The sequence below is a fragment of the Hyaena hyaena genome, unplaced genomic scaffold (genome assembly GCF_003009895.1).
Source record: "Hyaena hyaena isolate Hyena2069 unplaced genomic scaffold, ASM300989v1 scaffold_0, whole genome shotgun sequence".
Lineage (NCBI taxonomy): Eukaryota > Metazoa > Chordata > Mammalia > Carnivora > Hyaenidae > Hyaena > Hyaena hyaena.
In genome coordinates this window covers 5,863,257-5,876,100 of record NW_024080632.1, presented here as the reverse complement: position 1 = coordinate 5,876,100, position 12,844 = coordinate 5,863,257, and the positions used below count along the sequence as shown (strand labels likewise).

At 38.1% G+C, this 12,844-nt stretch overlaps 1 protein-coding gene and 1 non-coding gene across 3 annotated transcripts in view; one reads left to right on the top strand and one right to left on the bottom strand.

Moving 5' to 3' along the window:
• The window catches only part of MAPKAPK5 (MAPK activated protein kinase 5), a 46,731-nt gene that overhangs the window by 15,459 nt on the left and 18,428 nt on the right, over window positions 1–12,844 (bottom strand). For both annotated transcript variants that reach the window (XM_039233649.1, XM_039233729.1), the window contains exons 5-7: window positions 12,479–12,587; window positions 10,771–10,860; window positions 9,888–9,983 (exon numbers count right to left, since the gene is read on the bottom strand). In XM_039233649.1, the coding sequence (XP_039089580.1) occupies window positions 9,888–9,983; window positions 10,771–10,860; window positions 12,479–12,587 (295 nt within the window). The remainder of the gene's footprint in view (window positions 1–9,887; window positions 9,984–10,770; window positions 10,861–12,478; window positions 12,588–12,844) is intronic.
• LOC120223650 lies at window positions 11,624–11,775 on the top strand. The gene has a single exon (XR_005526354.1). It is a non-coding gene; the product is annotated as a small nucleolar RNA SNORA62/SNORA6 family (small nucleolar RNA).

Below are 12,844 nucleotides of genomic sequence, written 5' to 3'. Positions count from 1 at the left end.
CCCTTTTTAAATACTTTTAAATGACAACAAAACCCAACATTCACCAACATAATATTATAACATCCAGCATCCAATCAAAATTTCTTCAACATGCAAAGAAGCAGGAAAATGTAATCCATAACCAGGAAATGTGATCTGTAACCAAGAAGGAAAAAAATCAGTCATAAAAGCAGACTCAGAAATGACAGGGGGTGGTGCAAGCAGCAGACAAGGATTTAATTAAGTTATTAAATATGTTGAGGTACTTTAAGGTAAGCATGAACAAAAGGAGAAAAGAAACAGATGATATAAATCAGAAATATGGGGCACCATGGTGGCTCATTTGGTTGAGGATCCAACTTCTGACCGACTTTTTCAGCTCAGGTCATGATCTCACCATTTGTGGGTTGAAGCCCGGCATTAAGCTCTGCACTGGCAGTACAGAGGCTGCTTGAGATTTTCTTGCCCTCTCTCTCAAAATAAATAAATAAACATTAAATAAATAAGTAAATCAGAAATGAAGAATTCTCAGGGCGCCTGGATGGCTCAATTGGTTAAGTGTCTGACTTCGGCTCAGGTCATGATCCCATGGTTCATGGGTTTGAGCCCTGTGTCGGGCTCTGTGCTGACAGCTAGCTCAGAGCCTGGAGCCTGTTTCAGATTCTGTGTCTCCCTCTTTCTCTGACTCTCCACTGCTCATGCTGTCTCTCTGTCTCTCAGAAATAAATAAAAGACATTAAAAAAATTTTTTTAAAGAAATGAAGAAAATCACAGATTAGACAATGCAGAAGAGTAGTGAAATTCAAATCATAGTAACAGAATTCAGCCAAAGTGAAACAGACAAAAAAAGATGGAAAAAAAAAAAAAAAAAAGACCATGGAGTGCCTGGCTGGCTCAGTCGAGGGACCATAAAACTCTTGATCTCGAGGTTGTGAGTTTGAGCCCTACCTTGGGTGTAGAGATTACTTAAAAATAAAATCCTAAACAAACAAACAAACAAACAAAAAACAGAACCTCAATGCTCTGTGTGTGATCTAACCTACATGTAACTGGAGTCTTGAGGAAAAGGCAAAGAGGACAAGCAGAAAAATATTTTTAAAAATGCGTGAAAATTGTCCTAAACTGATAAACACCATAAACTGACAGATCCAAGGAACTCAAGAAACCCCTAGCAGGAAAAACAAACACCTACACTACAGTCAAACTGCTGAGACCTGATTAGGATCTAGGATGTAGAAAGCTGGAGTGTTACTCCCAACCTGACAATAAGGAAAAACTAAACTACAAAATCCTCACTTTTCGTGAACCCATTAGAGATCAGAGGTCTCAAGACAATGAAAGATTCTGCAATCTAAAGAAAGACAGGCCCTTCCAAGAAGAAGCAAGATGTAAAAATTGGCTCACCTATGACAGAACCAGGAGGGGGCATTATAGCATGCCATATGAGTAAAAAGAATTCAGCTAAATTTTTAACAAACTGCTAAAAGACCAAGTATGGACTAACAGGAGGGGCTAGCAGACCCTGTAGGAACCACAGAAACAAGGGGAGTTTGCACCGCTCACAGACGCTTCTGCACAGACTTCCACCTGACACTCAACAGGCCCTGCACAAGACTGAGGCTGGTTCAGAAAAACAGATACCTGTTGTTGCCAATACCCTCCACCAGGCTAGCACGCACAATCTAGTGCTAGAGGAGAAGACGTGAATTGAGAGCCCCTCTGAGGTACATGGCATATAGGCAAGGCCAAAGCTAATGGTGGAGAAGAAACATTAAAAAGAAATAAACAGGGGGTGCCTGGGTGGCTCAGTCAGTTAAGTGTTCAACTTCAGTTCAGGTCATGCCCCTACCCATTCACACTCCGTCTCTCTCAAGAGTAAATAAACATTTTAAAAGATTAAATACAAAACTTAATAGATCTGTTTTATTAAATTGACTGAATCATTAAATATTTTCTACAATGCAAACTCCAAAATACCAATCTTTTTATTTATTATTTTTTTAAATCTACATCGAGTTAGTTAGCATATAGTACAACAATGATTTCAGAAGTAGATTCCTTACTGCCCCTTACCCATTTAGCCGGCTCATCCCCCCTCCCAGAACCCTCCAGCAACCCTGTTCTCTGTATTTAAGAGTTTCTTATGTTTTGTCCCCCTCCCTGTTTTTATTATTTTCTTCCCTTCCCTTATGTTCATCTGTTTTATACCTTAAATTCTTTTTTTATACCTTAAATTCTTCATGAGTAAAGTCATGAAGTTGCATCCACATAGTTGCAAATGGCAAGATTTCATTCTCTATGATCACCGAGTAATAATCCATATATATATGTGTGTGTGTTTACTTTATCCATTCATCTATCAATGGACATTTGGGCTCTTTCCACACTTTGGCTATTGCTGATAGCGCTGCTATAAACATTACAGTGCATGCACCCCTTCAAAATATTACACCTATATTCCTTGAATAAATACCTAGTAGTGCAAATGCTGGGTTATAGGGTACTTCTATTTTTAAGTCTTTGAGGACTCTCCATACTGTTTTCCAGAGTGCCTGCACCAGTTTGCGTTCCCACTAGCAGTACAAAAGAGAGCCTCTTTCTCCGCATCCTTGCCAACATCTGCTGTTGCCTGAGTTGTTAATGTTAGCCATTCTGACAGGTGTGAGGTGGTATCTTACTGTGGTTTTGATTTGTATTTCCCTGATGAGTGATACTGAGCAATTTTTCATGTTTTGGTTGGCCATCTGGCTGTCTTTTTTGGAGAAGTGTCTATTCATGTCTTTTGCCCATCTCTTTACTGGATTATTTATGTTTTGGGTATTGAGTTTGATAAGCTCTTTATAGATTTTGGATACTAATCCTTTACCTGATGTCATTTGCAATTATCTTCTCCCATTCCATCAGTTGCCTTTTAGTTTTGCTGTTTCCTTCACTGTGCAGAAGCTTTTTATCTTGATGAAGTCCCAAGAGTTCATTTTTGCTTTTGTTTCCCTTGCCTCCAGAGATGTGTTGAGTAAGAAGTTGCTGCGGCTGAGGTCAAAGACGTTTTTACCTGCTTTCTCCTGTAGGATTTTGAGGCTTCCTGTCTTAGGTTTAGGTCTTTCATCCATTTTGAGTTTATTTTTGTGTATGGTGTAAGAAAGTGGTCCAAGTTCGTTCTTGTACATGTCACCGTCCAGTTTTCCCAACACCATTTGCCAAAGAGGCGGTCTTTTTTCCATTGGATATTCTTTCCTGCTTTGTCAAAGATTAGTTGGCAATATGTTTGTGGGTTCTCTATTCTGTTCTATTGATCTGAGTGTCTGTTTTTGTGCCAGTACCAGACTGTCTTGATGATTACAGCTTTGTAATACAGCTTGACATCCAGAACTGTGATGCTTCCAGCTCTGCTTTTCTTTCTCAGCTTGCTGTGACTATTGAGTCTTTTCTCGTTCCATACAAATTTTAGGACTGTTTGTTCTAGCTCTGTGAAGAATGCTGGTGTTATTAGTGATTGCATTGAATATGTAGATTGCTTTGAGTAGTATCAACATTTTTAACAATATTTGTTCTTCCAATCCATTGATCATGGAATATTTTTCAATTTGTGCGTGTGTGCGTTGTCTTCAATTTTTTTCATAAGCTTTTTATAGTTTTCAGTGTATAGATTTTTCACCTCTTTGGTTAGGTTTATTCTGAGGTATTTTATGGTTTTTGGTAGAACTGTGAATGGGATCAATTCCTTGATTTCTCTGTTGCTTCATTATTGGTGTTGTACATTGATTTATATCCTACAACTTTGCTGAACCCATTAATCAGTCCTAGCAGTTTTTTGGTGGAATCTTTTGGGTTTTCCTCTTAGAGTATCATGTCGCCTGCAAAGAGTGGAAGTTTAAGTTTCTCCTTGCCGATTTATGCCTTTTACTTCTTTCTCTTCTCTGATTGCTGAGGCTAGGACTTCCAACATTATGCTGATTTACAGTGGTGAGAGTGGATATCCCTGTCGCGTTCCTGTACTTAGGGGGAAAGCTCTCAATTTTTCTGCATTGAGGATGATATTAGCAGTGGGTCTTTCATATATGACCTTTATGATTTTGAGGTATGATCCTTCTATCTCTTTTTTGAGGATGAGGATTTTTATCAAGAAACAGTGCTGTATTTTGTCAAATGCTTTTTCAGCATCTATTGAGAGGATTATATGGTTCTTATCCTTTCTTTTATTAACATGATGTATCACATTGGTTGATTTGTGGATATTGCACAAATTTATTTGCACATCCCAGGAATAAATCCCATTTGATCATGGTGAATAATTCTTTTAATGTTTTGCTGGATCCAGTTGGCTCATATCTTGTTGAGAATTTTTGCATCAATGTTCATCAGGAAAATTGGTCTATAGTTCCCCTTTTTAATGAGGTCTTTGTCTGGTTTTGGAATAGCTTCAAAAGAATAGATGTTAACTCTTCTTTAAATGTTTGGAGAATTCCCCTGGAAAGCCATCCGGCCCTGAACTCGTTGGTTGGGAGATTTTTGATTACTGATCCCATTTCTTTACTGGCTATGAGTGTATTCAGATTTTCTATTTCTCCCTGTTTCAGTTTTGGCAGTTTATATGTTTCTAGGAATTTGTCCATTTCTTCCAAATTACCCAATTTGTTGGCATATAATTGCTCATAATATTATCTTATTATCATTTGTATTTCTGCAGTGATGGTTGTGATCTCTCCTCTTTCATTAGTGATTTTGTTTATTTGGGTCCTTTCCTTTTTCTCTTTGATAAATCTGGCTAGGCAGTTATCGATTTTGTTAATTCTTTAAAAGAATCAGCTTCTGGTTTCATTGATCTGTTCTGTTTTTCTGATTTAATATAATTTATTTCTGCTAAAATTTTTATTATTTCCCCTTCTGCTGATTTTGGGCTTTATTTGCTGTTCTTTTTCCAGCTCTTTTAGGTGTAAGGTTAGGTTGTATATTTGAGATCTATCTTTCTCCTTTAGGAAGGTCTGGATCGGTTTATATATAGTTCCCAATGCCTTTGGCACATCCCAGAGGTTTTGGGTTATTATGTTTTCATTTTCACTGGCTTCTATGTATTTTCAATTTCCTCTTTAATTTCTTGGTTAACCCATTCATTATTTAGTAGAATGTTCTTTAATCTCTAAGTAGTCATGGTCTTTCCAAATTTCTTCTTGTGGTTGATTTTGAGTTTTATAGTGTTGTGATCTGAAAATATGCAAGGTATGATCTCAAACTTTTTGTACTTGTTGAGGGTTGATTTGTGACCCTGTGTGTGATCTACACTGGACTATGTTCCATGTGCACTCAAGAAGAATGTGTATATTCTACTGCTTTAGGATGAAATGTTCTGAATATATCTCTTAAGTCCATCTGGTCCAGTGTGTCATTCAGAGCCATTGTTTCCTTGCTGATTTTCTGCTTAGGTGATCTGTCCATTGCTGTAAGTGGGGTGTTGAAGTCCCCTACCATTATGGTATTATTATCAATGAGTTTCTCTATATTTGTGATTGATTTACACATTTGGGTGTTCCACACTGGGGGCATAAGTACTTACCACTGTTAGATCTTCTTGGTGGATAGACCCCTTAATATAATGCCCTTCTTCATCCCTTGTTACAGTCGTTATTTTAAAATCTAGTTTGTCTGATATAAGTATGGCTACAGCAGCTTTCTTTTGACAACCATTAGCATGATAGATGGTTCTCCATCCCCTTCCTTTCAATCTACAGGCGTGTTTAGGTCTAAAATGAGTCTCTTGTAAGCAGCATATAAATGGGTCTTATTTTATCCATTCTGATACCTTGTATCTTTTGATTGGAGCATTTAGTCCACTGACATTTAGAGTACTGAAAGATATGAATTTAGGACCATTGTTTTGCCTGTTGAGTTGGTGTTTCTGATGATGCTCTCTAGTCCTTCCTAGTCTTTGTTGCTTTTGGTCTTTTCTATTTTGTCTTTTTCTCCATGCAAAAGTTCTCCTTAAAATTTACTGCAGGGCTAGTTTAATAGTCACAAACTCCTTTAGTTTTTGTTGTCCAGGAAACACTTTATCTTTCCTTCTATTCTGAATGACAGCTTTGCTGGATAAAGAATTCTTGGCTAGGGGCACCTGGGTGGCTCAGTCGGTTAAGCGTCCGACTTCAGCTCAGGTCATGATCTCACGGTTCGTGGGTTCAAGCCCTGCATCGGGCTGTGTGCTGATGAATAGCTCAGAGCCTGGAGCCTGTTTCAGATTCTGTGTCTCCCTCTCTCTCTGACCCTCCCCTGCTCACGCTGTCTCTATCTCAAAAATAAATAAAACATTAAAAAAAAAAAAAGAATTCTTGGCTACGTTATTTTTCCCATTGATATATCCTGCCACATCTTTTCTGGCCTACCAAGTTTCTGTGGATAGATCCGCTGCAAACCTGATTTGTCTTCCCTTATAGTTAAGGACTTTTTTTTCATTTGCTCTTTCGTAAATCTTTCCTTGTCTGTGTTTTTTTGTGAATGTGATTATGATATGCCTTGGTGATGGTCAGTTTTGTTGAATCTAATGGAAGTTCTCTGTGCTTCTTGGATTTTGATGTCTGTGTGCTTCCCCAGATTAGGAAAGTTTTCCACTATAATTTGCTCACATAAAACTTCTGCCCTTTTTTATCTCTCTTCATCTTCTGGGACTCCTAGGATTCAGATGTTCTTCCTTTTTAATAAGTCACTGAGTTCACAAAGTCTTGAATCATGCTCCTTTGCCTTGGCTTCCCTCTTTTTTTCTCCTTCATTATTCTCCAGAGTTTGGTCTTCTAAATCACTGATTTTTTGCTCTGCTTTATCAATCCTTGCTGTCGTGGCATCCATTTAAGATTGCATCTCGGTTATAGCATTTTTAATTTTATCCTGACTAGATTTTCTTTCTTTTATATCCACAGAAAGGGATTCTATGATTTTTTCAACCCCAGTTAGTACTCTTATTATCGTGGTTCTAAATTCTAGTTCAGACAAACTTGCTTACATCTGTGTTGTCATTTCTTCCTGGCTGTCATTTCTTCCTCTTCTTTCTTTTGGGGTAAACTCCTTCATTTTGTCATTTTGGAGGAAGAAAAAATAAAGTAAAAAATTAAAAGTAAAGAATTAAAAACAAAACAAAAAAATCAAATAAAGCTAGACCGTACGTGTGTTTTGGTCTGCTTGTTGAAAGAAGCTCGATAGAATAGAGAAAAAAGGGAAAGGGGAAAAAAGGTGAGAAAAAATTTAAAAATTGAAAAAAAAAAACTTTATATATAGTAAAATGAAAGAAAATGAAACCAAAATTTAAAAATTTTAATAAAATATAAAGGAATAAAAAATGAAATTTTCTTTCTTTATTCAAGAATAAGGAAAAGAAAACAATTTAAGCAAAAACAGAAGGAAATAAAATGAACAAATAAATGAACCAGTGAACAGAATGAAACCCCAATGAAGTTACATCCAGTCTCCCCTAGAACTGAAACTATGAAACCTTCCGTAGTCCATACGCTAAGCAGGTGGAATGACTTATGCTGTTTTTCTAGGGGATGTGCTTGAAGGGTGCACTTGGGCAGGATTCGGTGTAATGCTTCTGTCTCCACTAGGTGGCACTGCTTAGCTTACTGGGGTGGATCAGTGTGGTGTGCATGCATGTACGTGGGAGAGGTGGAAACAGCTTCACCCAGCAAATTAAAAAAACTTTTTAAAAATAAAAACAAAAAGTGTTGCTATTCAAAAGACCACTAAGAAAACTGAAATGCAAGCTACAGTCAGAGAGAAATATTCATAATATATATGTGGTAGCAGAATAATGGCTCCCCAAGGATATCCATATCCTAATCCCTGGAGCCTGTGAACATGTTATGCCGCAGAGCAAAGGGACTCTGCAGATTTTATTAAATGCAGGATCTTGAGATGGGGCACTATCCTGGATTATCTGGGTGTGTCTAATGCAATCAAAATTATAAATGGGAAGCAAGAGTATCAGAGAAACTGGAAGATGCCATACTACTGGCTTTGAAAATGGAAGAAGAGGCTACCAGCCAAAGAACACAGGCACCTCGCAAAGCTGGAAAAGGCAAGGGAATGAATTCCCCCTTAGAGCTTCCAGAAGAACACAGTGCTGCCAACACCTTGAACCATTTCAGATTTCTAACTTCCAAAACTCTGAGATAATAAATGTGTTGTTTTAAGCCACTAAATTTGTGGCAATTTGTCACTGTGGCAATAGCAACAAAAAGTAATACAAACATACAACAAAAAACTTGTATCCAGAAAATGGTAAGAACTTTTTATACGTCAATCATAAAACAACCAAAAAAGGGCAAAAGATTTGTACCCATACTTTATAAAAGAATGTTGTACACATATTTCACAAAAGAATGTCCCACAAACACATGAAAAAATACTCAAGAATAGCCATTAAGAAAATGCTGTAATTAAATCCATAATGAAATAATACTATGGACCTACCAGAAAGGCTAAGATTATAAATTATAACATAAGTTGGTGGTAAGAACATGAAGCAACTGAACCTCTTCAACTAGTGAATATGTAAAATTGTACAATCATTTTGGAAAAGGTGTCCCCCAAAATTTGTAAATTAATGTTCCTAGCAGCTTTATTCATTACAGTCCAAATGGAAAAAAACCAAAATAGCCATTAGTCAGTGAATGGATAAACAAATGAATGGCTTAGTCCTATGATAAGAATACTACTTAACAATAAAAAGGAACTGATGGTATGTGCAGCAACATGGATGAATTTCAAACACATGCTGAGCAAAAGAAGTGAAATACAACAGGTACATGAGTTCCATTCATAGGAATTTCTACAACCAGCAAAACTAATCCATGATGACAGAAAGCAGATCAGTGGTGGCTAGGGGTAAATCCGGGGGCAGACTGACTGCAAAGGTTCATAAGAGATTCTGAAGTGATGGAAATATTTTATATCTTGATTGTGGTGGTAATTATGCAGGAGTATCTGCTTGTCAAAGCTCATCAAACTATGCTTAAAGTAGGAGTATTTTATCGTACATTAAAAAAACCTTTATTTTATTTTATTTTTTTAAACATTTTTAAAATTTATTTCTGAGAGTGGGGGCAGCGTGAGTAGGGGAGGGTCAGAGAGAGAGGAAGACACAGAATCCGAAGCAGGCTCCAGGCTCTGAGCTAGCTGTCAGCACAGAGCCTGATGCGGAGCTCGAACCCACAAACCGTTGAGATCATGACCTGAGCCAAAGCGGAACACTTAACCGACTTAACCACCCAGGCGCCCCCGCTCAAAAAACCTTGATTTTAAAAGTAGTTGATTTTATTTTTTAAAATTGTTTTTAATGTGTATCTATTTTTGAGAGAGAGACAGAGCACAAGTCAGGGAAGGGCAGAGAGAGAGGAAAACACAGAATCTGAAGCAGGGTCCAGGCTCTGAGCTGTCAGCACAGAGCCCGATGGAGGGGCTCAAACTCATAAACTGCAAGATCATGCCCTGAGCCAAAGTTAGAGACCTAACCAACTGAGCCACCCATGTTCCCCTTAAATTTTTTAAATGTTTATTTATTTTTGAGAGAGAAGAGAGAGCATGAATGGGGAAGGGGCAGAAAGAGAGGGAGACAGAATCCAAAGCAGGTTCCAGGCTCTGAGCTATTAGCACAGAGCACGACACAGGGCTCGAACTCACAAACTGCAAGATCATGACCTGAGCCAAAGTCAGACACTTAACCAACTGAGCCACCCAGGTGCCTCAAGAAGTTGATTTTAAAAGAATAAAATGCCTGCACCTAATTAAGCAGACTGTCGGTTTCTGAAGCTGAGTTCTCCCCTTCCCGTCTGTAATACACACCTCCTTGTGCTGTAGAAGAGAAGAAACCTGAATCTATAGACAGCATGGTGATACATCCTATGGCAGAAACAGCAAATGCTTACCTGAGGTGCTACATAATAAGGGGTGAATTGGGGTGTCATCAAGTCACCTTGGTCAATTTTGGCAAACCCAAAGTCACACAACTTCACTGGGGCATCCTGAAATAAAGCAAATGGAAGTTATTGCTCCAGAGTTCTCTAACAGAAAATCCAGGTGGAGGACATGTTACCTTGAGCTCTCGGCTCATGAGTTTCTAACTGACACCTGAGCCTATGAACAGCATGTCCTCACATCTGAAGACAATGATTCATACTGAAGAATTTTTCTTAGTAATACAGAGGTAAAGAATATCTGCCCACTCATAATTGGCTTTGTTTCATGACTAGTAATATGCAGTACTAAAATCAAGTTCTTAGCCAAAAGGAAAAAAAAAAAAAAGAGATCTTAGCCAAGAGCCCCCTGACTCTATCTACTGACCCATCATCTCTTTTCAATCCAGGGTGAGATATCACTTTTACCATCAGCTTCAAGATTGCCAGAGCAACTTATTTGGTAGGACATGGTACATAAGGCAGGGGGTGAGACTGGAGAGGAAAAAACACCTGATCAAGATTAACAGCAAATACAACCATTATGCTTGAAGGTAATTTTTAACAGCATATAGATTACTGCCCCTTCCCAAAGTACCTCCAAATAATATCCAAAATCTTAAGTCTTATACATGCATATCAGTACCAATCCAACATTATTAATGCCAGGGTTACAGAATTTCTCTGAGCCTCTAGGAGGGAATCAAGTGGAAAAAGTGGGCTGCCTGAAGCACTTTGGCTTAAAGCCTCTTCAGCATGGATTCAGAGCACTCCACACACATACACACCTACACACCCATTCCTGAACTATGTTGAGAGTGGCAGCACTAAAATGCAGAAGAACAAGTCATCTCACCAAAGAGTTATCCTTGAAGAGCAGATTTTCAGGCTTGAGGTCTCTGTGAGCGATGTTTAACAAGTGACAGTGCTGTAGAGCCAAAGCTATCTGGAAAAGGAGAGTGGAGCAACCACATCTTAGAAAAGATAGCTCTTTAATGCACTTGGCTTAGAGAACACAGGATGTTTAAAAAAAAAAAAAATCCTTAATTAAGTCAATTGCAACTGTGGTCAGTTTTCAGTTTTAAAGTAGAAATTAAGTAAGACTCTGGGTACCAAGGAATAGAAATGAATTAGGCTTACTTTAACTGCAACCTGTATTTTATTAAACAAAGAGAAAAATACAACAGCAAAATACTTCATTTGTCAAAGTAAACTGATGGTTAAATCCTGTATGAAATGGGAAGAATGAAGTGCTTCTAATTCCACTCATGTGAGATGCAATGAGGCTGCAGAGTAAGCTTTGGGCCCGCAGCCTTCATAGGCGTGGGTTTCGCCCAGCAGGGCAGTGGCCACTATCACCTGACTCAGAAGGGACCTGCACTATCCAGGGGGCTCAACTCCAAGCTCTGCCTCTGAGAAAAATAGAAAGTAGCTAACTGGATTTTTCCACTTGATGTTCCAATTTGCTCATCCCATTCGTTGAAATGAAATTTCACCTATTTAGGTGGGTTTGAAGGGTTTTTGTTTTACAAAGATTATCAGAGCACATCCTAAGATTCGAAATATTTGAAAAATACAAGGTGTAATTTTTTAAAAATTACATAGAATAATTTCTACCTGTTCTTCAGTTCTCAGTATGAAATTGTGTTGGCATTGCAAATATCAGTTCCTCCCTACCAGAAAGGAGGTTTCAAATAATGCATGAGGCTCCTTCACCTTGGTGGAGCTTGGATTTGAGGCTGCTGCTGCCCGCTGCACTCACAAGTGTAGGTAGTGTGCTATAAAGGAGCAAGTCTTCCACTAACACCGCAAGGGTCTCTAGCCCAATAAGTAGAGTTTGATAGTAATTCTTACTACAAGTGGAAAAATTGCTTGAGGCTCATGGATAATTTGGAAGAATTTTTTATTAAGAACGAATTGGGCTGTGCTTCCTGCTTTTTGCCTTGCTTGCTTGGCCTGAAGATAAGCTTTGAGGGTCTAGCTTTTCACCTTTTCAAGAGGTAATTTCCAGTTAGAGTCCTAGTATTGTTTGTGATATAAACCATTTCTGTAGCAAAAAAAAACACGATGTCAAAATAGAAAGATTATAATCAGGAATAACTCAGAATTACAAAGACCTTAGAATTCTATTAAAATCTGGTAAGGTGACTCAGAAGCAAAATGTATTTTGTATACAATCATCTTAGAACATATTTTTATACCATACAATCTTTCAGGTGTTATCAGTAGCAATTTATCTCAAAGTCCAACAACAGTGCTTGGACACAACATGTTTAATATCTACAGTCTAAAAAGGAATTAAAAGATTACCTTCCTTCCAGAGTGCATTTAAATCTTAAAATAGACAAGCAATTGACAACCACTTAAAAATACAGTGCCCCCCCACCAAAGCATAAAAGGGGTCACCTTTCTCCTGTCAAAGCATCTTTTCTGATTACATAACAAAGCAGGCAATGAGAGATCAAATAGAGCTTTTCTTCAAGCTTTCTTTTATTCCCCCCAATGAAATTGTGCTTGTTAACCAACATTGTTGGCAGTTTTATTGGTACCCGGGGTTAACTTGCCTGCTTTGTTACTTGGCTGGCTTGCTTCTCTGTAAAGTGCCGGTGCTGGCTGATTCTGTGAAATAGCTCTCCCCCTTCCATCATCTCCATTACAATTAAGAGTCGAGCCCTGTTTGAAAGCATTTGATTTTGTTAAGTTAAAAAAAAAACCTGAAACATCAAGTAGCTAACCTAAAGATGCCTCATGTACCAAATGTGTAACTGCTTCCTAAGTCTGACCCACCCACGCCCCTCTGAGTGGACCCTTGGCACTACCAACTGCACACTATAAATGGGAAATATCCCACACCTAAAATTTTCTAAGTTAAATGGGAGTAAAATAAGTTTTGAAGACAATGATCCTTTTGAAAATACTATCCTTAACTT